The sequence below is a fragment of the Schistosoma haematobium genome, chromosome 1 (assembly GCF_000699445.3).
Source record: "Schistosoma haematobium chromosome 1, whole genome shotgun sequence".
NCBI lineage: Eukaryota > Metazoa > Platyhelminthes > Trematoda > Strigeidida > Schistosomatidae > Schistosoma > Schistosoma haematobium.
The window spans coordinates 50992686-51018319 of NC_067196.1; the positions used below are offsets into that span (position 1 = coordinate 50992686).

Below are 25634 nucleotides of genomic sequence, written 5' to 3' on the forward strand. Positions count from 1 at the left end.
GATAAAACTAGTCACAAAACGAAAACAAAACAATCTTTCTTATACTTTATTATAAAAATGAATCTATGATCATGTTGAATTTATCATTTTGGAAATGAATGGAATGAATCTGTTTAAAATTAAAATACTTAATTAAGTTCATCTTTATTTCGTTAGATTAAAAGTAATAAATGTATGATACCTTTTTGTTTTTACTTGCAAATTTTTTTATCATTACCATTAATACTACTAATACTACTTATAAATGATGAATAATTACAAGTTAAATCTTTCATTCATTATCTTTAATTGATCACTTTGAAAATTTTGTACAAGTTAATTGAAGTTCTTAAATATTAATAATTAATTTCTAGTTCAAATAAACGATTGATAGTAGTTCGGTTTGTTTCCAGCAATAAGTAAATAAAATTATATATATAAATTAATATGAAGTTTCAATCTACTTTTCATATTTACTTTTTTTAGTGAAATGAAAAGACAATTATTTCTTTACATTTTTCTAGCCAGTTTATTGTTATATATTGTAGTGAACAAGAACACAAGTGAGGACAATCGAATGTATTTACCACGAAATTTAAAAGCATTACACTACAATCTGAGAATCATATAGTAAATAGTTTATTTGTAAAATATCAATCTATCGTCTCAAACTTGACTGTTCTTTTAGCAAATATCAGTACATTGTCTCATATTTCATTGTTCATGTATTTTCATACCAATTGCGTTCCGTTCCCATTCTTTCCTTGTCGATCTTCTACTGAAATACATTTTTATGCCTGACCATCTTTATATACTACTTATGTGGATATAGTTAACCCACACAACAATATGTATATTACTCCGCATTTCTTCAGCATTTTAACTAATTACCTAATGACTCTATTTATGTTTTAGATGTGCTATTAGTTTATACTATCTTCAGAAGATGAAATATATATATTTGAATTCATGAGCCAATCAAGGCTAGATCTCCATGGAAAGCCTGGAAGTGCTGGACGGGCGTTTCATCCCGGTATAGGTTTCCTCAGCTGTGCTCACCCACGATGACAAAATTTTGTGGATTGGTTGAAGTTGTGAATTAAAACTGTTGAATGCCGTCTCAGTGGTCTAAAGGTTAAGCGTTCGTGCGCGAAACCAATAGGTCCTTGGTCCGAGTCCTGCTGGCAGGACCAGGAATGCGAATTGCTGAGAAGTCCTATATTAAGACGAAATGACCGTCCATTGCCTCCAGGTTTTCCATGTTGGTATGGATCTAATTGATTTATGAATTCGACTATTGAATTACTACAATCTCCACAAAACCCTTTACTGATATATATTTACATATATGTTTATCAATGTCTAACAATCTTATGTTACAAATGAGTTTTACTAAAGAACGAAAGAAAATTATAATTTGTTTATTTGTTAGCTAGATGAATTTTTCATAAACTATGCTATCATTAATGAAGGTTCTCAACATCGTAAATCCGACTCATTTTTATATGAGAGTACATTTCTTACGTGATCAAAATTACGTACGATGTTATTTGTTCAAAAGGAACTAGACAGTCTTTTATTTATTAGAGGTATTTGTCAAGAAAGGGAATCCTATACAAAATTAACATAGACTATGACATTTAACTGAAGTTTTTACTTAATCTGTTTCTATGTTAGTTTATAATGATTCTAGCTAACGGAAATCAAATAACTATAAATATTCAACCACAAGTCAATCAACCACTTATATTAGTTTGATTTAATTAGTACCCAATACACCGAAACCAATTGAGTATAAATTCTCGACTTGAGTATGTGGTGATCATAGGATCAAACGTCACACAAGATATGAATAATTTCGATCTGTTTTAAATTACAACGAACCATCTTTTGGACAACCTTTTGAATCTTTAAAGTAAAAAAAATGCCAAATACTCTTACAATATAAACAAATAACAATATTAATTGACATATATTTACGAATGGATTAAATAGGATAAATACATATATGATCGATTCTTTCAATTCACTCAACATAAAGGTTCCTTTACAAAAGATAAAATACGTAAATCTGTATGTATATGGTAGCTAAAATTAAATATCAAACCAATTATTTTGTGAAACAACAAATTGGCAATGATGATAGAAAACTGTCCACAAAATATTCAATTTCATTTAACCGCAACACAATACAATAAATAATGGTTTATTCATTGTAAAAATTCACGGTCAAATGGGATATGATACATAAGTAAACAATCTTCAAAAATTATTATCGACATTTATATTTTAGCAAATTAAAATCAAATGATAATTGTAATTATCCCTCTTTTCTTTTCATTATGAAATACCAGTTCCTATTTATGTATTTTTGTATTTTCAATATTCTTACAAGTTAAATTTACTTACAATAAATATTATCAGGATAGGGAATTGTGGAATTTGTAGTAATTTATTAGTTGAATTCATGAATCGATTTAAACTAGACCACCAGTGAAAACCTGGAAGCAGTAGACGACAGTTTCATCCTAGTACAGGGCTCCTCAGCAGTGCTCATCTACGATCCTATGCGCGGAACCGATGGTCCTGGGTTCGAGTCCCACGTGCAAGATCGTATATGTGCACTGCTGAGGAGTCCCATAATAGGATGAATCGGCCTTTCAGTACTTCCGTGTTTACAATAAATAGTTAATCTCGTTTTAATGTTTTTGTAGAAAGTAACTAATGTGAACTATTGTTACAAATTTAATGAAACAATGAAACTGAATATGTTGTTCTATTTTACAATTGACCTATTTTCAACGTAGAGAATTAAGTGTAATAGTTTAGCTAATGAAGAGAATTACACGAGATAATCAAAAACATATTTGTCCCGAATAAAAACTAAGAAAAATGAAGAATTGAAAATGAAAAGTCTATCTAGTTGTTGAATATCATAGTAGACTTAGCATAGAAACAATGGATCTCACATTAATAATTCGGAATTGATAGGTACATATTCAATTGAAACGTGTAATTACATTTCAAATCTTAATTATGATTGTAGCGAGAGTTCATCCTCATAATCAGGTTTGAGATAAATAGGTATTGGTAATTGTATATTAAGCAATATTGATTTAGCCCAAACTAAAACTTTGTTCAGCAGTGAAAGAATTCAATATACAGTCACTAGAAAATGTATAAAAAAAGTTATTTCAGAAATAAATATTGATGTATTCTGTAGTGCATAGCTTATTTACCATGTAGATATTGATCTATTTATCAAGTTATTTAGATAATTGTCTAATGATTTAGGCAAAGTTGTGAATTAAATTATAGTTTATGGTTAAATAGATGATAAGTCATTGTTCAGACTGTATGCAATTATAGCTAACTACAAAATCCAATCGATATAAATAGGCATTATAAAACAGGTCACTATAAATTGTTGAGAGATAATTATGTAATCCCTAATTATATAACTGATTTTATAGAATATTCTTTACAATATTTTTCAAACAAATAATAATAAACAGTACATCATTGTTTGTTTCAAGTTATTTTATTAAAGAATTATGTTTTTAACACTGTACACCATTAAACATAACAATCATGAGTACGTACAGCTGACAAGTAACAATATTAGAGAAAATGTGGTATGGATTACTTATATCCACATAAGTAGTATATAAAGATGGTCAGGCATAAAAATGTATTTCAGTAGAAGATCGACAAGGAAAGAATGGGAACGGAACGCAATTGGTATGAAAATACATGAACAATGAAATATGAGACAATGTACTGATATTTGCTAAAAGAACAGTCAAGTTTGAGACGATAGATTGATATTTTACAAATAAACTATTTACTATATGATTCTCAGATTGTAGTGTAATGCTTTTAAATTTCGTGGTAAATACATTCGATTGTCCTCACTTGTGTTCTTGTTCACTACAGAAACAACAAAATCCATATCGAACTTTAAACATCAAAAATAATTCCCACTAAAAATGTCTGTATGTAATGACGACTATTTTAAATGATTCTATACTACTAAATATCATAAACAATAATACATAAGTTAGTTTGACGATAAATTTAAACATGAATCGACGGTGATTATCTTCCCGAAGGTGTTTTCTGGGATTAATGAAAACGTTTGACTTTTACCATGTTACAATAACATTTGACATAGTACCACAATGAATCCATTGCATACTATATGATAATCAATTTAAAACTAACAAATTTTAGCGTATGACTATGACAAACCACTTAGTTTAAGTTACTATTAAGTAACAAATTACAACTTAAGTTTTTTGTTCTGTCTAAATAAACATTAAATCATGGACATTTTGAAAATCTCATTCTTTCAAAAGATTATCACTAAGTCATATTATCAGTACCCCTTTCCTATAGATCACTATTTAATGTAATTATTAACCGATAATGTTCAAGAGAAAAAAATGTACTGAAGATAGAAATTTATGCAAAGAATGGATTATTTCCGTTTCGAAAATATAATAAAACAACAATACAGAAACGAATCTAAAGTATTTGATTTACGATATATATATATATATATATATATATATATATATATATACCGCTTTGATGTGGCACTGTCATGGACCGATTTGAGAATTGATTTATTTAGCCTTTATTATACGTTTTTAGTGTTCAATAAAACAATATTAAACAGCATTAGTAGTAATGGTAAAATTTACTTTGGAATAAATTATTTGGTTTTTCTTTTAAAGCAAATAATCTCTCAACTTCTTCAGACTTACTCGTCTACCAAGATATTATTGTTAATGGTTGATAATAATGACAATGATCACTGATCGTATTTTCATTCTCATCTCTACCCTATCATCTAATTCACCACCAACATTATTAATATCAATTTGCCGTTTTCACTATAGATATTGAACTTGTCGCCACTAAACTGGTTTTGGACAATACTCTATATAAATTTATTTTTCTTCCTAATAATATTGTCGCCTCATTTGCAAAAACAGTGTTTATACATTTATTTCTTGTCTTCTTCATGGTGTTTACCTTTTTTGTATGAACAGTACCAATCTTAACCATAAGCATGCGTTTAAACTAGTATTTATGCGTGTATATATATATATATATATATATATATATATAAAGTATACACTTGTAATGATATTTGCTTACGCTTTGTGTATCTATGATCAATATATCTATAAGCTTGCATATTAGAAATACTATAGCTTTGTTTTACAATGTAAATTTTAGGCTGTTTCTGTATTGGCGGCAAAAGATTAAACAATTATAGTATATTATACCATTGAGATGTGGTTCACACATGTATGCACCTACTGAAATAGAAAAATCTATACTAACAAACAATAATGAATATAAAATGAATAATAAATTCATGCAACATACACATATACATATACCTTCATAAAATATAATCGTTTGTTCAGCTTATTCAGTCATGAGAGTCTGTGAAAAAAGTATATTTACATACAATATAAAAAATTCCTTTCCTTCCCTCCCGCCATATAATACATTATTAAAAGTTTAACGAGGTTTGTGTGCTCCAACTCTGATAGTTTACCGTAACAATATTGTATATTGTAAAGGAAAAAAAATACAACAACTTGGAAATAAATTATTTTTATCAGTTCTATCAATTTATTTGTCTGTAATATATCTACCGATTTGTATGTACATATAACTCTGTGTAGAGAAATGGATTAGAATTGTAAGAGCTTAGATTTTTGTTATAAAATCGAAGGTCTAAACTTTAAAATTCATGTATTACATTCAGAGAAATCAGGTGAAAATGACAACTCTCACATAAAAAATTATGTTTTAAAACAGAATATACAAACATATACTAGATTGGTGAGTGACAGTCACATTTATTTTTTTCCTTCTATCAGTTTCAAAATTATTGGACAGTATTATAACCGTTACAGTACAAATGAAGACTTGAAGTTCTAGTGGTTTTTCAAAAGACATATAAAGGCTCATTATAAAAGTAATATTCTGTTTTAAGATTAATTTACAGTGATGATTGTCAATCATTTCAATTAAAGAAACTGATAGAAAGGCAGGTTTTGCTTTGAATATTATTTTTTAAAATTGGTAATAGTTTATATAAGTCGTGTATTTATAGGTTGCATTCAACACAAGTTAATTTCAGTTAAGATGTCAATATAATTTAGATGGCGCTGGAAATCTATTTTCTAATAATATAAGACTGCTCAACATTGTACACTAACCGCTGAACCAGGGATCAAACCAAGAACTTGCAGTTCATGTTGAGGATACTTAATTATTAGAAATATTAGGTTTATGTTGAATGGTTTAGTTGTAATTCCAATCATTTCAGTGATAAAATGCAATGATCATCCAATGTCAGTGATTTTATTCTCGACATGTCTAGCTGCATCAAGCAATATGATAATGTCCCTAGTTTGAATCGAATTTCCAGTGACAAGTTACCACAATAAGATGGAAGATTCTTCTCCTGTCACTATGTTTACTATAACAGTCTATTGATTATAAATTTGTACTGAATATTTTAGGCATTTGTACAGAACGGAAAACAGTTAAGCTAATTTTAGATACAATGTGGTAAACGAGAACACAAATGGGAACAATCGAGTGTATTTGAACACAAAATTACAGAACATCTTAGTAAAATCGGAGAATCATACAGCAAATGCTTTATTTGCAAAATGCCAACCAATCATCTCAGATTTCATTGTTCTTTCGTTTTCACACCAATCATTCTCTGTTCTCATTCTATTTTCTTTGATCTTAACTTTCTGCCTCCAGACATTTCACTCACTACATAATACATACTAGTTATATCTGTCGACATAAGTGGCACACATCACATCAGCTTTCTCGTATAGTTTTATTGAACATTAGGGCGATAGTGAAATTAAACATTTTTTTAAGCATAATTAACTTTGCTTGATTATATTTTTTTTCATAAACTCTATCCATTATTAATAATTTGTTACAAATGAGTAAGATTCTGGATTTTACCCCTGTTTAAGATTGTTGATGTATACCCCTGAAAATTTTAGACTTAATTACTTACGCCTGTTAATCCTCGTGAAGGAGCATTGGCCGCTCACCAGCATTCTCCGTCTAACCCTATCTTGGGCAATCCTTTCCAGCTCCTTCCAGTTGTTATTCATCCTTTTCATATCTGCTTCTATTATCCGACGTAATGTGTTCTTTGGCCTTCCTCTTTTCCGCTTCCCCTTAGGATTCCAATTTAGGGCTTGCCCCGTGATGCAGTTTGATAAGCAGCGTAATGTATGTCCTATCCATTTCCATCGTCTTTTCCTAATTTCCTCTTCAGCTGGAAGTTGGTTTGTTCTCTCCCACACAAGGCTATTGCTGATGGTATCCGGCCAATGGATGTTGAGTATCTTGCGTAGACAGCTATTTATAAATACTTGTACTTTCTTGATTGTGGTTGTTGTAGTTCTCCAAGTTTCAGCTCCATACAGTAGAACTGCCTTGAAGTTGGTATTGAAGATTCTCACTTTGATATTGGTTGAAAGTTGTTTTGAGTTCCATATGTTCTTCAATTGTAGGAATGCGGCACTTGCTTTGCAAATCCTCGTCTTTACGTCTGCATCTGAACGTTCTTGCTAATCGATGATGCCTCCCAGGTATGTGAAGGATTCTACATCTCCCATAGTTTCGCCATCAAGAGTGATTGGATTGCTGTTCCCCTTTTTGAATTTGAGGACCTTGGTCTTCCTCTTGTGTATGTTGAGGCCTACTGATGTAGAGACTGCTGCTACACTGGTTGTCTTCATATGCATTTGTTCATATGTGTGCGATAGGAGGGCTAGGTTATCTGCGAAGTCCAAATCGTGTAATTGGTTCTGAGCTGTCCATTGTATGCCGTGTTTCCAAAAACGCTAACCAGAAGATTTTAGTACTAAGATGAAATTATTGTTTTGGTCCCTAGTAATTCATCAGCTTATTTCAGTTAATTAAAGAGAAAAACGAATTATATAATGATAAAAGTATACACTATACATAATTTGACGTAAATATCTATTCTTTTATATTAAATTAATTAATAATGAAGAAATATTCAGCAGAAAATAACATTATGAAATGTTTCGACAATATACCATTAGAAACATATACATTTATATGTGTACTCATGAATTTAGACTTACACGATAGTAATGACAGAAAATTTTAATTTATAGCACCCCTTATTATAAAAAGAAGTCAGTAATAGTGTTTTACTGTTCATAACATATATGTGTGTGTTTTGCTTCTATGTTAAGGGTTATTAATCCAAAAGCTTAACTATGAATATGTATATCTATAACAACTGTTTTTCTTAAATTATTTTATGTAACTATTAGACTTAAATACAATCGAAGCTAATAGCAGACTATATGAAATGTTCTGTTTTATGTATGCATTTATGCGTGAATCTTTAACCACATACCAATAATAATAGTCAACTGTCAGTATTATTAAAATAGTTAACTAATGAATTCCTGCGTCTATTTTCTTTCTTCCATATAAATTTTTACATGTATATTAGCATTATACGCATATTTGACTAAAATTTATTTGTCTGCACATTATACCAACACAGGGGAACAGAGGTGTTTTACTGCATTATATATATATATATATATATATATATATATATATATATATATATATATAACATTAAGTCGCATTACCTTATTGCAAATGAAAGCTTTTATTATTACCGACAATGATAATGGATAACAGCTAATAATGTTGTTCATCACGAACTCCTTTAGGTATATCAAATAAGTAGGAATGGTAGAAAAAACAACATAATCATTTGTTAAGATGATTAAAATTTTTGTTGATCGGGTTTTTTTTTTTAAAAGGTAGTGATACACACGATACGAGTGGTTATCATGGTAGTAGTAGTAATAATAATAATAATAATAAAAGTAGTGGTAGTGGTAAACATAATGATAATGGGATATTCATAACTACTTCATTGGGTTTTAATTATCGTAAAATTCAATAACACGAGATTAATACAACTCTTGGCATATAGCATGTGTTAAATAGTTTTTTCCTTATTTGTGAGTTTGTACAATCTATAATTCCTGTAAACAGTGAAAATGATACCTTCGATGATAAATTTTGAATGATTTTATAGTATTATTTTAGGGTAAAAGCTAGCTTAGTGATGGGTCCTATTCGCAACTGATCAACTGAATGTATCGGGACTCTATTGCTTTCATGCTTTCCTCTTTAGACGCTAGTCAGTTAGCTGCTTAGTCACTGAGTCTAAATAGCCACTAACTTTTTCAATCAATTTATTAGCAATGTTTTATGATTTCTTGTCGTTGAAATTTAGGATTTACACATAGCATCGGAGACTAATCAACTAAAGTTTTGAATTTGGGGGGCGAGAAACTATGAAGCATTATTAATGAAATAACTTCAGTTTTAAAACCAATGTACTTCAGAAAAGAATAAATAGTTGATGCTTTAATAGTACGTTTCCACATCATTATGTGATATCGAACTGAGAACCTAAAAAATATCTCAGTAATCTTAAAGCCAGTAGAACGGAATTTAACACTCCTTATTTTCATCGTTTTAATTGACAGTTTATATCCAGTTTTAAAGAAGCAGTTTTACATTTCGTTTATTTGCCAGAAAAGAAAAAGTGACCATCAGTTTTTGTTATACATATCTACCCTATAGATGCTGATTTATAAATACAAATATCGGCACTATGTATTTAATACAACAAGCATTTTACAGATTAATGTGGTAAATTATAACTCAAATACTTGTAAACAGAAAAAAACACAATGTTTCTATAGTAAAATCAATGTATGTAAATATAACTTGTATATAAGGATAAATAGTTCTGAGTTTAAGTACAAAGAGGGAGAATAAAATGTAATGAAAACAAAATGTTTGTAACAGAAACTTACCAACAAGCATTATTCTACATAGTAGGCAATATAATGAACATGTTTACTTTGAAAATGAATAGAGAAAAAAGCTTATATATATATATATATCTGTATATAATTGTTGAATGTTCCAAGATAAGGATAAAGTACCTATCTTATTGCAGACAACATTCAAGTACATTTATCATGTTAAAATTGTAAAATAAATCGTTATGGCAGATCTAGTCTATTAATTCATACAAATAACACAGACAAAATTCTTTTGACGAATAAATTACGATTGTTGTTATTGTTGTAGACCTAGAAGAAAATGACATCCTGTTGATGTAAGTCAAACATACTATACTCTTTTGTTTACGTTTTTTTTTAAAAAAATAAAGAAGAGAAAGTGTATCTATAATCCTTTTTACAAATGCGAATTATTTCCCTCTAATTTAAAAAGAAGAGATTCAGTGTGAAATATAATTTCAAATTGCTAAATATTCTCCATTATAGACTGAGTCTATCTAGACAAGGATTGAGAACCAGGGGACAATTGAACAACTGTATCATTCATGTGTTGCACTCTAAATGATATATATACACCACCTTGTCAGTGATTAAACCTTTAGGCCTCTAAAAGGTGTACTACTTGTAGAGCACTAATTTAGCTCTAAATAGTTCACAATTCCAAGTACTTAAATTAACCAAAATAACATTGACTTAAAGCAAAATATCCGGAAATTCGCATTTATAGTGGAATTCTCATTACTAAAATAAAATGGTAATGATGAGACGAGTGAGTTTCTGAATTTGTGGCTAATTTAGAAAATAACAAGACAACTTTTTATGACAATAATGTCGTTTGTAATAGTGGACAGTTTTCTCTTTTAATGGCTCAGGACTTCCCGACGGTGATCAACTACTGATTTAATGCTGAGTCAATCCCAATACATTCATTTCTCATTTCAGCTATGATAATATTGCCCAGATAATTCCGAATTCAACCAGTTTGTCATATTGAATAATATTTCTGCTTTGCATGAATTGAAAATTAAACTACCTTATATATATATATATATAAAAGCGTTTTTCTGTGCGAGACTACTTACAATAAATATTATTTACACATCAGTATCAAAACAATTATGTTCGTTCGATATACTATATTTTTAGGTAAACAAAATGTATTACTACACTATTGACTAGCTAGTATAAATTACAGCAAATCCTTGTAATAACAGGTAAATCAGTAAAGAAATAAAATTAAATACATTTTAATAAAAAAAACACATTCTTGTTATGTCCGAATGGGTAGAAAAATTGTACTTCTGACGTTTCGTGACTTAATGTGAGCCACTTCTTCGAAGTAAATAAAGAAATGGCTTACTTTAAGTCACGAAACGTCAGAAGTACAATCTTTTTACTCATTAGGACATTAAAAAAATATATTTATTACTAACGTTCTACCCCAATGCTCAATTTTTTTTAAAAATACCGAGTCTAACCTTGGCATTGATACTTATAAACTTACTAAGTACATTTTGCAATATATATATATTGAAGAAGGGCTACTCATTCAACTGATTTTTGACAAGATATTTCATACAGAATTTCATTTAAAAGTAAATTTCACTTTCCAGTAAAAATTACATTTTCTGTATTACAATCTGATTAGTCTATGATGTCAACTAATGATAGTAGTAGTAGATAAATTTGTGTTATGTAATTAACTACTGAAAAACAAATACTTAATACTGCTATGTTGTTTGAATTAGCTAATATATTAATAAGGCAATGATTATCAAACAATGAAAAACAGTGAAATAACAATAGAATTCGGTCTTCATTACTTATTCTAAGTCTACATACAATAAATGATTATTGTCAGATAAGTGAATGAGTTCAATGAATAACTTTCAAGAATTTCAAAGTGAAATTCTAAAAACAGTTGTAAAATAATAAATTTACTTTTATACCATGAAAAAATTAATCTTTATAGAAGATATGGTATGTAATATTTCGAGTACAGTTTATAAATTTAAGCAATTAAAAGTTTTATAAACTTGGAATGCTCTTTTTACCTGATAAAACTAGGCTCGCTGGTTTCAAGGTTAGGCGTTTGTGCGCGGAACCGGTAGGTCCTGGGTTCGAGCTCACGAGCGGGATTGTGGATGTGCACTCTGAGGATTCCCACTACTAGGACGATACGGCCACCCACCGCTTTCAAGTTTTCAATGGTAGTCTAACATCGATCTTCTCATGATCTGAACCAAAAACTTAATAATCTCCGCAACCCTATACTGATAATAAAACTAGATTATTCACTGTTGGAAAATAGATCTAGTTTCATGCTGATTAACTTATTCAAATTGCTATACATTTTAGAAATTATCAGAATGAAATAAACGAGTATCTTCTTTTATTATTGAATGATAAGAATAACTTGAGTAGTAAAATTTATTCTTATTCATCTAGAATTGATCTGACATTGACAACCAACAGCAAACAACGCTGGCCCATCATAAACTGGCATTCAATATTTATCATGGAATATTATCTATAATATAAATGATGGTATATAAACATACTGTTACAAATTCGTTTCAAAATATGCCAGTCATTTGCTTTTTCTTCATTATCACCAATTCAAATGTAAATTAATTTTTAATAATTTTAATATTTGAAATTATGAGTCAATTGGATCTAGACCACTATGGAAAACCTGTAAGCACTGAACGGCCGTTACGTCCTATTTTGTGGAACTCCTCAACAGTACGCATCCACGATCCCGTTTCGCGAGATTTGAACCCATTTCTAATAACAAAAACTAGTAGAAATAAGAAATGAACCAGTGAAATTTATGTAAACTGATGATTTATTCAATAATCACTTCATTATGAAGTTACTGTCCATCATTCATATGAAGAAAAAGTATTTATAAATTTCACATTAATAAAAAAAGTGAAAATCTATTCACTTGGTAATGTTTGGCTTGTATCTTCCCATTGAGGTTTAAGACTGCAATTGATCAGTCTGTTATTGGCATATGTGCATACTGTGCGTATGCCTCGATATTACCTTAATTATTGGTCTTATTCACTAACTACTATTATTACTACCACTGATAATAATTAGCTTGATATATGCATAAATATTGGATTAGTATTCCCTAGATTATTACACTTACTAATATTGTTATTATTAATAATAATGGTAATAATAGTAGTAATTCTATAAATGATTATGAATATTTATCTGTTTACTTTTGTTTTTATATTTTATTTATTTATGTCGAAAATGCAAGATAAACATCAAGTTTTAAATGTACACAAATTCTATTGGATATTTGTATAAATTAGTAGAACAATAACAACAACAAATCAAATGAATGGTAATGCGTTACATTATTTTTATTACAGATTCAGTGATATTAGTAGACGATAGTTAGTAATAGTATAGTATTATTCGTTTCGTTATATTTTTTATATACACATAAATTTTAATTAAAACTTATAAGTGAATAAATGAACTAATGAATAATTGAGTGAGTGGGTTTTTATTTTGTATTCGCTACAATCTCTACCATTAGATTTTTCTATTCTTCTCTTCTATTGAATCGCTTATACTTTAATCTTTTTCATACTTTCTTCTTTCCAGCATGATAAATATGGTCTTTCTTGGTTTAATATACATATATATATGCAGTGCATGTGTGCGTGTGTGAATCACTTTAAGTGCTTGTGAAGTTTTTTTTTTATAAATCTAGACATTTCTAATTTAGCAGTGCCCATTCACTGTCTATACCAATAGGTTAACTGATGTATATCACCCTAAGGAAGAAAACACAACGGTGATCATTATTGTATAAAACAATGAGTAAAATAGTATACGCAAATGATTCTTGATCACTTCTACTACAATGTATGTAAATATCTTATTATTATATATATATTGAGTGGGATGACCAACACACACTATTAAGGAAATCATTGTCTATCAAAGAAACTCCATTTTAAATATGAACTCATTTTGAAACATTTATCGATTACAGGCTATAATCACTATTATAGTTAGTCATATAACACATTTACGATATGCTTTACATTAATCTATATTTTATGTTGAAAGACTTATTACATTAACCGGATGCTTAGAATGAAACGTCCAATCTACAAAGATATACAATATTTAAAAAATTGTTTTAAATTATAAATTTTAATAAAATTATTATAGACTATTGATATTACTTATAAATGAAAATAATAACAATCATTATATATTTATATAGTTACTAATTATGCAGTAAATACCGACATTCATTTTTATAGCTTTATAATCATAACATACATACATACGCATAAACATACACACATAGAAGAGAGAAAAAAAGATACCTATCACATGATGAGTTACAATAAAAGAATTAGGAATTTTTATTTTAGACCGATAACACTCAATAGTTCGGTGTAAATCAATATTTCATAATGAATATTAATGTTTAAATACAATCATAAAATAATCTGTGCTAGTTACATTATAACATTCAATAAATATTGGATCATCTTTTTATATGAATAAAAGTTAAATATTTTTTGTGAAAGAATTTGTACAGGTAAAAATAAAAAAGAAGATATTTTGTTGTTATGATTATTTACAATTAAGTTTGTTTTCTTTTTCATACAAGGGTAATAGAACATTTAGGAATGAATAGTAAACAGTTTTTGATTGAGATCATGAACCGATTGATGTTAGACCATCGTTGAAAGCCTGGAATTACTGGATGATCCTTTCTCCTTAGTGTGGAACTCCTCAGCAGTGAGTATCCACAATCTCACTTGCAGGACCTATCGGTTTCGCTCACGAACTTTTAGCCTCTAGATCAATGAGCCAGCATCCAACGGTGTTAATGTCTAATCTCAAACAATTCACGAAATTGCGCGACGACCTTCTATTGTACTGAGGTAGTTTCCTGTCTCTACCTAACATGGATTGGACTCCACTGGTCACAGCTTTTCGCTAGAACTCCGAGAATTCCCACACGAAGCTTGTCATTAGTGAGCACGTGGTAATTATCAGTATGGGGTTGTGGAGATTAGTAAGTTTTTGATTGAGATCATGAAATGATTGATAATGATCCAGCGAGCGGGATCGTGGATGTGCACTAATGAGGAGTCCCACAATAGAATAAAACAGTCACCCAGTGCTTTCAGGTTTTCAATGGTGGTCTAACATCAATCGGTTCATGATTCCAATCAAAAACTTGATAATCTCCACAGCCCCATACTGATAGTAAACAGTTTACCTTTTCTATATATTACAAGATATATTCTCAGAGTAGTGAATACTTCTGGTAAAATAAAATAAATTGCCAACTGTTTTGTTTATTATATTTTTTTGCGTAGAAATGATTACTCCAAGTGGTTTATGATTGATAGACCAGTATTCAAATGGTGCATAGAAAAGAAATTAAGGTATATTACTATACCTTAATAGAATACTTAATATTTATCGTTAGATTATAGGTTATTCTATAGAATCCATTGTTTTTATAAGCATTAGTTCTTATCATTACATCTTAAAACTGAGATCTAAAAGCCAGATTCTAAAAGCTTTCGTTTTTCTGTGAATCTTCAGTTATATTTTCATAATAGTGGTCAGAATCACTTCCGCACTGAAAATAAATGTATAATTATTTGTGCTTGAACAAAGCATCCATCCAAATTACCCAGTTCATTGACGTATGTCGATATTGTTACGTATATTATGACAAATATTCTGCTAATCAAACTCAGGTAATGGGATCAGATTTTTTTCTAATGATATTACAGGTGGAAGTTAAATGTTTAAATTATTGAGTTTTCATTCATCTAGATCAATTGATCATAATTTAGTTAGATTTTGAATGGGTTAATCAAAACTCTATTACTACTGATCATGCGCCAGTTGTGATTAATATATTCGTGTGTGGTGTATTACGTGGAAAGAAGCTAATTCATCTATTAAACATTCTACAATCAGTGTGAGGATTATTCTTAGAAGTTATGGTAAATGAAAATTGAAGAAAACTCAAACCAACCATAGTAAAAGGTAGAAACAGATTATTTTGTGAGTTGAAGCAAATGCGTATTGCGCATGCAAATAAACATCATGGTAAAAAAATTCTGTGTACAGCCATAAAAATTAGCGATAGAATACTTTGTTATTCCACTAACTGCCAACTATACCCTTTAAATGTTTAGGTACCATATTGATTTTAAAGCATACCGTCTATTAGTGTGGGATTTAGAGGTTTTAAACACTCACCCTAATAAATTTGTGAAATGATTATCATCCCGAAATATGATAAAAATTGAGCTGAAGATAACTTAATTTTTAAAAGTTGCTAGTCATTTATGGAACAGTTAAGTCATTCAATTTGTTAATATAGAATCATTTAAAAATAAAGTATTCCATGATGATCAAGTGAACTAATCACTGAGTGTCAAAAAGGATGGCACTAACCATTCCTCAGTAAATAAATCCATTACATTCAACAATTCTTAGGTGTTATTAATCCAGTTGGTTTTCCTTTTAAAAAGAAGAATCCCATTAGTTTAGACATCACAATACATAGTTTTAACCAGTAAATTCTTGTCACTATGAATTTTAGATATTATTCAATAAAAAATTCTTGATTTTTGAAGTACACGATGATGGTATTTTACTTACCTACTTAACATTCAAAGATTTTTAGAAATTATGATATTTACACTGGGATGCAAATAAATCACAACTTAATGTTCGGCATAAATGTTTTTGTCAATATTTATCTTAACTGATAGAGGTCGATACTTAATAGATCAATAGTATTGTAACACAAAAGATTCTTGTTTAAGTCTAAAGATAACTGTTAGTCGTTAGGTTATACAATAAAGATACATTTGACTGAATTATTCGTTTGATACTTGAATATTGACAGTTTTCATGGCCTGTCACTTTCGTATTGCTGTTGTTTGTTTCAGTCTCAATAAAGTTAATACTTAAAAGTCCTACATTAAATTAACAGATCCATTCAGCTGAAATTAGCTTATAAACAATCCAGTTTTTTGCTAAAATCATATTAATGAAGAAGCAGTTTTCTGAAGACAGCTGATTATTGAAACAAAGAATGGGAGAAGAAACAAAAATTAGGAAAAAAATTTCATCTCAAATATGTAGAAACTATTTAATATTAGATCATCAACTGCATTTTTTCTGTTTAAAGTTTTTCATTTGACAACATACTGGCCATTTCCTTCATTTTTTATAGTTTGTTTAAATCTTCCCACTACAGTCCTGAACATCAACGAGAAGGTACAAACAAACAATACAAAATTAATTTACACTTCACTCCATTGCACAAGCTATCGGCTATCAGAACCCAGTAGCCAAGCGGTTTACACGATGGCGTTTGAAGCGAACGGTACTGAGTTCGAGTTCTAGAGCAAACATCCACTCCAGAATGCAAGTACACCCAGCTGACTAGTCCCGAATAGGATGAAACTCGCGTCCTGGATTCAACTGCTAGCCACCATTCATCTTTGCCGACCATTCATTGTTAGCTATTGACTAGAGTCTAGACATCCTTGCTAAATTTATCATAAACAGGCTAAATCAAAAGAAAAGCAATACATTCCTGTTAAGAAAAATATTAGCAAACCATTTTCTTAAAATAAAATCACTTATCATTTCACTGTCATAGTAGGAAACAATGTGTATGGCAAAAAGTGATAAGCTACAGAAAAGGGAAATAATGGCATATATGTATGTGTGGATAAATACATATGAGTGTACGTATGTGTATATTGGTATGTGTGAGAGACGGAGAGAGCCTATACATGTAAATATGCCTAACTTTAGATGGTCAGTGATTCATCAAAAAAATCCTTATTTATTCATTACTTAAATCCCATGTGTATTTCAGTTAATGTCTTGGTACATATCTATATCGTGTCAAAAATACTGTGGACTGGTATATTATTAAAATTTTAATTTGACGACAGTTTTCTTTAATAATAGGAAATATGTTAATCAAGTGAACAGTTAAAACTTAAACATTACTGATTAGCTAGCTGTGTCATCATATCACCAGATAATTATGATGAATTTATTACCTTATTAATCAACGATATATTTGTCCCTTTAACGTTAATTTCATTTGCTTCCATCAAGTTTCTGCCTCTAATGAGCACTTCGCTAACCCACTTATTTTTTAAGGATTTATGACAGTTTACCTTCTGACTATATTGATTTATTTTACTGGTTATTTATAATACTTGCTTTTTTATTTTAGGTAGCTAACGTAATTTCTGTTATTTTGTTTGCTGATTTCAGTTTGAGAAGTTTATCTGAATAATATGCTATTGGTTATCAGGTTACCCTAGCTATTAATTAACTGTTTACTTCATCAATGTAAATTTGATCAATTCTTTTAATAGACACCCTAGTATAAGACCTTTCAGAAGTGTCCAACCGTGACCCCGCCTGGGCATAAATCTAGGCGTTACAGGGATCAAGGTGGCCTCGTTAACTTTAACTTGCTAAGTTGGCAATTACAATCATTTTCTAGTATTTATTCAGAGAATTATCCATGGTTAACTCAATAGTCAAAAGTAACACCCAACCCAATCCCTGAAGGTCTAGTGTTAGGTCCATAGTACAATCTTCGATGTACCCTGTCAAGGAATTACATCGGGGAACAAGCAGCTGTTCAATACTTGCTAGTTGTAATGGTTATGTAACAAGAGCCAGTGGCTGATGAAGACTAACTAGTTGTGTTTGTTGTATTAGTCGGGGCTTTATATTTGTATGTGTGTGACTACGTTTAGATTATTTTGGATTAAATTGTAACAACATTAAAATCGAGTAATATTTTCTGTTAGTTAGTTGAAGTTACAGGTTTGAATAAATGTTTTAAAGACGTAACCTTGGGATGATAAATATAATATTTGCTGTAAAATATATCCACGTTCGGTTCTTAGTCGGGAGTAAATTTTTTCTCGATCATTTATTACTAACGGTCTGTCTACTGAATGCTCGAAATCCAAGTCAGTCAGCTAATGCAAAAATAATAATAATAGTAAGCCACTAATTATTAATTCAATGAATTTCGATTGTAATACACAAGAAAAAACTGCTTAAATACACTGGACTGGATGCATTAAATTTATTCAGTGACACCAGTCATTGAGTATCTAATCTAACTAATGAAACGGCACTTTAATATTTAACTGATTTAAACAACAAAATTCATTGCCTTATCTATAAATATAGAATTCAATTAAACCTATTGCTCAATGATAAATTTTTTATTGTTACATTCTCTGCTCGTTATGTTTTTTTTTTAAGACAACAGGAAATTAAAAGTTCAACTGAATTCTAATTACGATGATGGGTAATAAAAGAAACCCTACACAATTTATCGTGTATTTCCACACTTGATACATCATTGTAAATGGCATTTTATTTTTGTATTATTTTACACTAACTCGATTATTATTTAAAAAAAACATTTGACATTTTGAAAATTCACTTCATTGAAACAAAACAAAACAAACACACGCTCCATTCTAAACGTATACTTGTATTGATTGAAATTAAATACTCCTCCATTACACGTATATATTTTGAATGTAGTGTATATATATATTTTTAATGCTTTATGAAGTGTAACTAATCAGTCGGTCGGTCGTTATGTCGGCAACAAGATAAAAGTAAGTAAGAATAATATCTAAAATATAAACCATTGAATACCTAATAAGAATAATGTATTATAGTTGTTGTATAATTATTAGATCAAAAGAGAGAAACACCGACTGAGTAAATTTTAAGCTAAATTAGTCACTGAAAAGTCAAGGGGTAAAATTCTATACAGAGTTATTTCACCTAACTATATTGTCATTATAAATGTATTAACCTTTTATGATAAATTATTTCTTATTGTATACTATCCCTTATGATCTATATTTCTCAATGCGTTCTTCAATGGAATGCTACTAATTAAGTATTAAAATTCATCCTAAGAACTATATACTAAAGTAGTATAGATTGTATTCGACAAAAAAATTTCCGTTTTATCAAGTTGAATGAAAGAAAATTATTGATAATGAAATTTCATTAAGATTTTTAAACATTAGTAATAATCATTGTGATGGCAATCAGTTATAATACTGATGTTGATTTTACCATTAATAAGTAATTTCAAAATTACACTAGAAATTAATAAAATCTTAATGACCTGAGCAAGAACAAAGATTGTAGTTGAATAACATGAATTCACTTTATTTTGTACAGTCCTCGTCAGCTGCTTACAACCTGTGATATTTAAAGGTCATAATTACAAAATAGGTTTAAATTACTTATAAGTAACTTGTGCCCATTTTGTTATATCACAGGTTGTTAGCAACTAACAAGAATCAAACGAAAAATAAATGAATTCATACTATTCTACTAGAAACTGTATTCTTACTTTTAACAAAATGATAAAATTATACGTATAAAAAAATCATAGTGATTAAAAACTTTTTGGTGAATTACACAAGCCAATAATAAAAACAAAAGTGAAAACATTCATCATATCATCAATGTTTCATAATTCAATGAAAACAATAGTTTATGATGAAGCACAGGAAAAGAATAAGAAATACTCAAATGATTTTATAAATGAATGATTAAATAAATAAGTGAATTTATTAAACTTAACTGAACAAGCCAATAAGATCAATAAAAAAAACCTCTATCTATTCTACTATATGCTTTTACTTTATAATAAACGTCTATACACATAACCGTTTCTTTCTTCTTCTTCTTCTTGTTCCTTTTTTTTTCTAAATTTTATTTTGAAAAAAATCAATAACTATAATGCATACAGATATTCATTAAATGTTTAACGGATCAACAAAAATCACTTTGAATGTCGCCGCTAAAATTAAAAAGAAGATTATTATTATTTTTTCTTTTTAGTATTCAGTTAAAACATCAAATGAACAAGTGTGCACAAAATATTACCTCTATAGATATATATGTGTATAGATGTATATATACATATATATATATATATATATATATATATATATGTAGTTGTTAAGGGTGTAGATAAGAAAAATCTTGTTTAGTTTAAATGAGACATATAGATTTGTTAATTTTTAAAAGAACAAAAAAAGGAATTGACTGGAGGTTTAAATAATCTCTATAATACATATACATTTATATATATTTATATATTTAAAATAGAAATAAATAAGAATTGTCTACGTGTTGAATTGAATATTTCGACTTTTATTTTAATAGTTAAAAATCTGAGTCGATATAAACTAGACCACCATTGAAAATGTAGAAGTATTAAACGGTTGTTTTGTCTTAGATTGAGATTCTTCAGCAGTGAACATCTTTTTTTATTTTTTTATTGAACATTAAAATTTATACTAGAAATTTAATTGCTCAATATTAAGATATGTTAAGATGGTTTGGTTGTTATTTTAACAGTATAAGAATGAAAAACTTATGATATTTGTTAATAATATACTAAAATTATATTAAAACTAGTTATAAACCAGTTTATTTTAAACATATTTTGAAAATCTGTTGTCAATAATAGAAGTGTTGTCTATAAATTTGTCTAACCACTCGTTTCTTAGTGCTTTTCAGTTTTGATAACTTGATATATATTACCATGATAATCATCATTTAAATTCCCTAATAAATATAGTTGCTTACTATTATCATATCGTGAATATTTTGAATATTGAACATTGGTCTTGATGGAAATCTATTATGAATTGGACTATTCTGACATATTGAAAATCTTGCTGTCAAATTTTCGATATTTAAACTACTTAATGTTTACTTCCTTGTACCGGTAAGTCTATTCTAAATCTTTCAAATACCTATTTTGTTGTTGATTACTTTAACTTCTGAGATTGACAGAAAACAATCAAAAGCTTACTATAATTAACTTAAAGAACATTATCATCATCGTTATCTGAAAAAAAGAACAACGCAATGTTTATGATTTATATCATATTATAAAATATAAATAAAGGTCATAAATACTGGAACTGCATGATGTGAATGGACAAAAGAACGAAGCAGACAGTATATATATATATATATATATATATATATATATATATATATATATATATAGGGTGACAGCGAGAAAGAGTGTAAGGGTTTTATAGATAATCAGGCATGCAAATTGCGCAATAAATTGATCAAAATGTAAACCAGTAACTATGATAATAGTAATAATACACTAACTTAACAAAACATTTTGTTTTCTAGAAAAAAAACTATTCTATTTGTCTCATATAAAATAAATTTACTTCCTCGAATTTGACCGATTATAATTACCGTAGCAATATATTTGAATTTATAAAGTTAAATAGAGATTTGTCTTACTAATGAATAAATATTTAACATTATTTAATAGTAATACTTAATTATTACGGTAAAATCGTTTACACTATCAAGCTATATTACGTACGCACACATATATATGTATGTCTATACATAGCGAGACAAGCACATGAACGAGTATTCTATTCAATGAAAATCCTTCGATATGCTTTAATCTTTCACATATAAGTATATAAAGGTATGTATTTAATTGAACTACAAAAATTAACAAAGAATTTGAAGTTAAAATATTTTATTTACCGGGACTGCATATATATATATTTAAAAGGGTAAAAACACCTAATTATCTCTTTGATCGGGAAGTTAACTAGTCTTTTAAGTGCCTAGAGTCAAATTAAACTAGATAAATGTTTATCGTTAAATAAAAGCTTTCCTACGATTTCTTAGTATTTGTATTTGTAGAAGTAATGTATTTCAATTTATGGATGCTCAATTGTAGTGTTGTAAAAGTGTACATAGTCAATAATGATAATCTTACTACTATTATTATTACTATTACTACTAATAATAATCCTTCTCTTTTCAATCAGAAGTGAATAAAATTGATATGACATGTATGAAAAATGTCAGTATGTGAAATGTCGGATAATAGCTGATCAAACAATCTAATAAATAATAAATTAACAATTAAATAGTGGTACATGTGGAAAACACATGTTTTTATACATGGAATGTATAAATTTAGTCTAGTTATTTTTTATTAAGATTACAAACCGATTTAAGTTAGTCTTTGGTAGCTAACTGACTTACATGCAAAACGACCGAAACCCTCTGGTCACGACTTTTCATTAGAACACAATGAGAAATGGTTGCTCAATTTCACGAATCAGTAGAAGTTAAATATGTTAATTACTCGATCGTGATTCAGTGGTTCATAGTCCAAACTCTTATCTAAAGAGCTGAAGCTTGCGGTCTCGGTCACCATTACGACTATGGATGTGCACTGCTGAGCATCCTTATACTTGGACTAAACAACTATCCCGTGTTTCCTGGTTGTCAAACGTAAGTCACTTCGTGATCTTTACATACCACCTTAAACTAATTTTTTGTGTTTATAAAAAAATTAAAAATGATGATTTTATGTATCCAAGTCAAACTATATACTTTAATGAAATAAGTGAAATCGACAATGTGTAAAGATAATGAGTACCTTGTGCTACATATAATTAAGCTTACATCGACTAAATTTACAAATGATAATCTGAGAGGCTATGAACCTTGAAGGTGAATACATTTGTTACAGTCTTAAGTTTAAAGAGATATTCTAAATAATCTGGACGCTTTTTTAAAATATACCCGTCTTTATTTTACTTTTTATTTAATAATAAAGGGCAATTGTTGATAGTTTTTTTCCAAGAATATTATACTTATTATACAAAACAGGAGTATATATCATATACTATAATGCATAAGTGATAAATATGAGTTCAATACAAATCTCTAGTTCTATGATATTCGCCTTTAGGTAAATAAACTGATGGATGTAACAACTATGTTAAAGTAAATGTGTTTTTAAGGCAAAACGTATTATTATTATTAGTCAGATGCATAATATCATTTTACATTTTATGTTTTGTTAATCATATTTTAATCATCTTGTTGGATTTTATTTCCAAGAACAAATATCAATAAACTAGTTCTATGTATTACTATTGTTATTACAGTACAATTAAATACTCAACATCGTTATAAGGTAATAGATGGTTCTTCGTTAAAATCAATTAGTATGAATAGTTGACAATAGATTTATTGTGTTTACTATTCAAGAAGTATTGTAACTTGTTATTTTAATAATCGAATATGCTTAGACAATATATGAAGTTTAATGACTGGTTGTCTTAACTGACTTTTATTATTTTTCAATATAAGTGTTTTAATTGTGTTGTCTGTTATATGAACATCATATGAGTAATATATCTCTTTAAGTCCTATTCTTATTATTGTTGTCATGACTGACATTAGAATCCAAAACTCTACATTGAATGTTATGTGAACTGAGTTTAATAAGTAACACCTTAAAATAAAAAAGTAAATCATTTGGTTTTTAAACCATAACAGACAGCTTTATCATTCTTTTTCTTGTTATGTATCATACTCAAGTTGTTTACTCCATCTCTAACGAGTCAGATTTATTTATATCATTTGATGGTAGTGTGTAATAATTAGCATTACTACACATTCAGAACAAAGTAATAGTAAATTAGGATAAGCGGAGTCACATTGTGTGTATTTAGTATAGTTGAAATGCAAGTTTTATTTAGGCTTAATATAATTGGCGGAATTTAATAAATGGCTCATTTATATTATGTAACAACTGTGATACAACAATCTGTTTATTAATTTTTAAAATTAGCCAGTTTAAAAATAAACATATGCTGATTATTGGTTTTAATGGGGTCATGTAAATATACCTAGTAAAGTAATAATCAACCAAATCTAGTCAAATGTATACAAACACTACTTACGGTTTGTATTTCCACAACACCTCCAGTTCCTTCGATACTGCTCACTGTCGTAGTTACTGTTTCATTGTTTTCATTGCTACTGATGGTATAATTACTGTTATTCATTTGAGCAATTGTATCGACAGTTGGATAGGTTTTTCCTTCCAGGGTTTCACTTTGGAATATGAGTGGTACAGCAATCACTGAATTCCACACAATAGTAAGACATAAAAATTCTATGAATACCTTGAAATTATACATATATGCCATTGTACTTTTGGTGTGTGCATCAAATGAATGAACAGACTGATAAGTTTGATACATGATATGAGAAGTATGAGATGGGTGTATCTAGTAGTTAGTCCAGTTCCAAGTAGAAATTACAAATCAAATTAATGAGTAAGTAGTTCCAAATGATTGTGTTAATGTTTTTTTCTGCTCATCAAACGTCTAGTGAAATTAACATATAGGGCTTTTTCTGTTTTTAAAATAGTAAACATTTCCTTTAAATATCAGCTGTTATTAAAAAATTGGTGTCTTATTTCAAACTAACCAATTAGTAATGTCGAGAAATTATGATTGGTTGATAGAATCCATTCATCATTGTATATTCTAGCCAATCAGAATGAGATGGTCTAGTTTAACAAACTTTTTCAATAAAACGTTTCCAAGTTATTTCTGGAACTAATTCATTGAAATTCTTATAATTAATAAAAGGTAACGAAAATTTCGTGATGTAAAATTATGGATATTAGGTATATTTGGAAGTGGTTATTAATGATGAGCAACAAAAGTAAACAAAGGGCTTGAAAACTAAAAAGAAAACTAAAATGTTGATTTAGTTTGTCCGAGGAATTTT

At 28.7% G+C, this 25634-nt stretch overlaps 1 protein-coding gene across 3 annotated transcripts in view; it reads right to left on the minus strand.

Moving 5' to 3' along the window:
- TNFRSF4 (Tumor necrosis factor receptor super member 4) overlaps positions 1 to 25246 on the minus strand; it is a gene marked incomplete at its 3' end in the record, with an annotated part of 66944 nt that extends 41698 nt beyond the window's left edge. For 2 of the 3 annotated variants that reach the window (XM_051209002.1, XM_051209001.1), the window contains exons 1-2: positions 25022 to 25246; positions 24797 to 24978 (exon numbers count right to left, since the gene is read on the minus strand). In XM_051209002.1, the coding sequence (XP_051074415.1) occupies positions 24797 to 24901 (105 nt within the window). In that variant the 5' untranslated portion in view covers positions 24902 to 24978; positions 25022 to 25246. Of the gene's footprint in view, positions 1 to 24796 lie in introns of all 3 variants that reach the window. The other variant, XM_012936505.3, reaches the window with a different exon arrangement.
- Between the last annotated feature and the right edge of the window lie 388 nt (positions 25247 to 25634).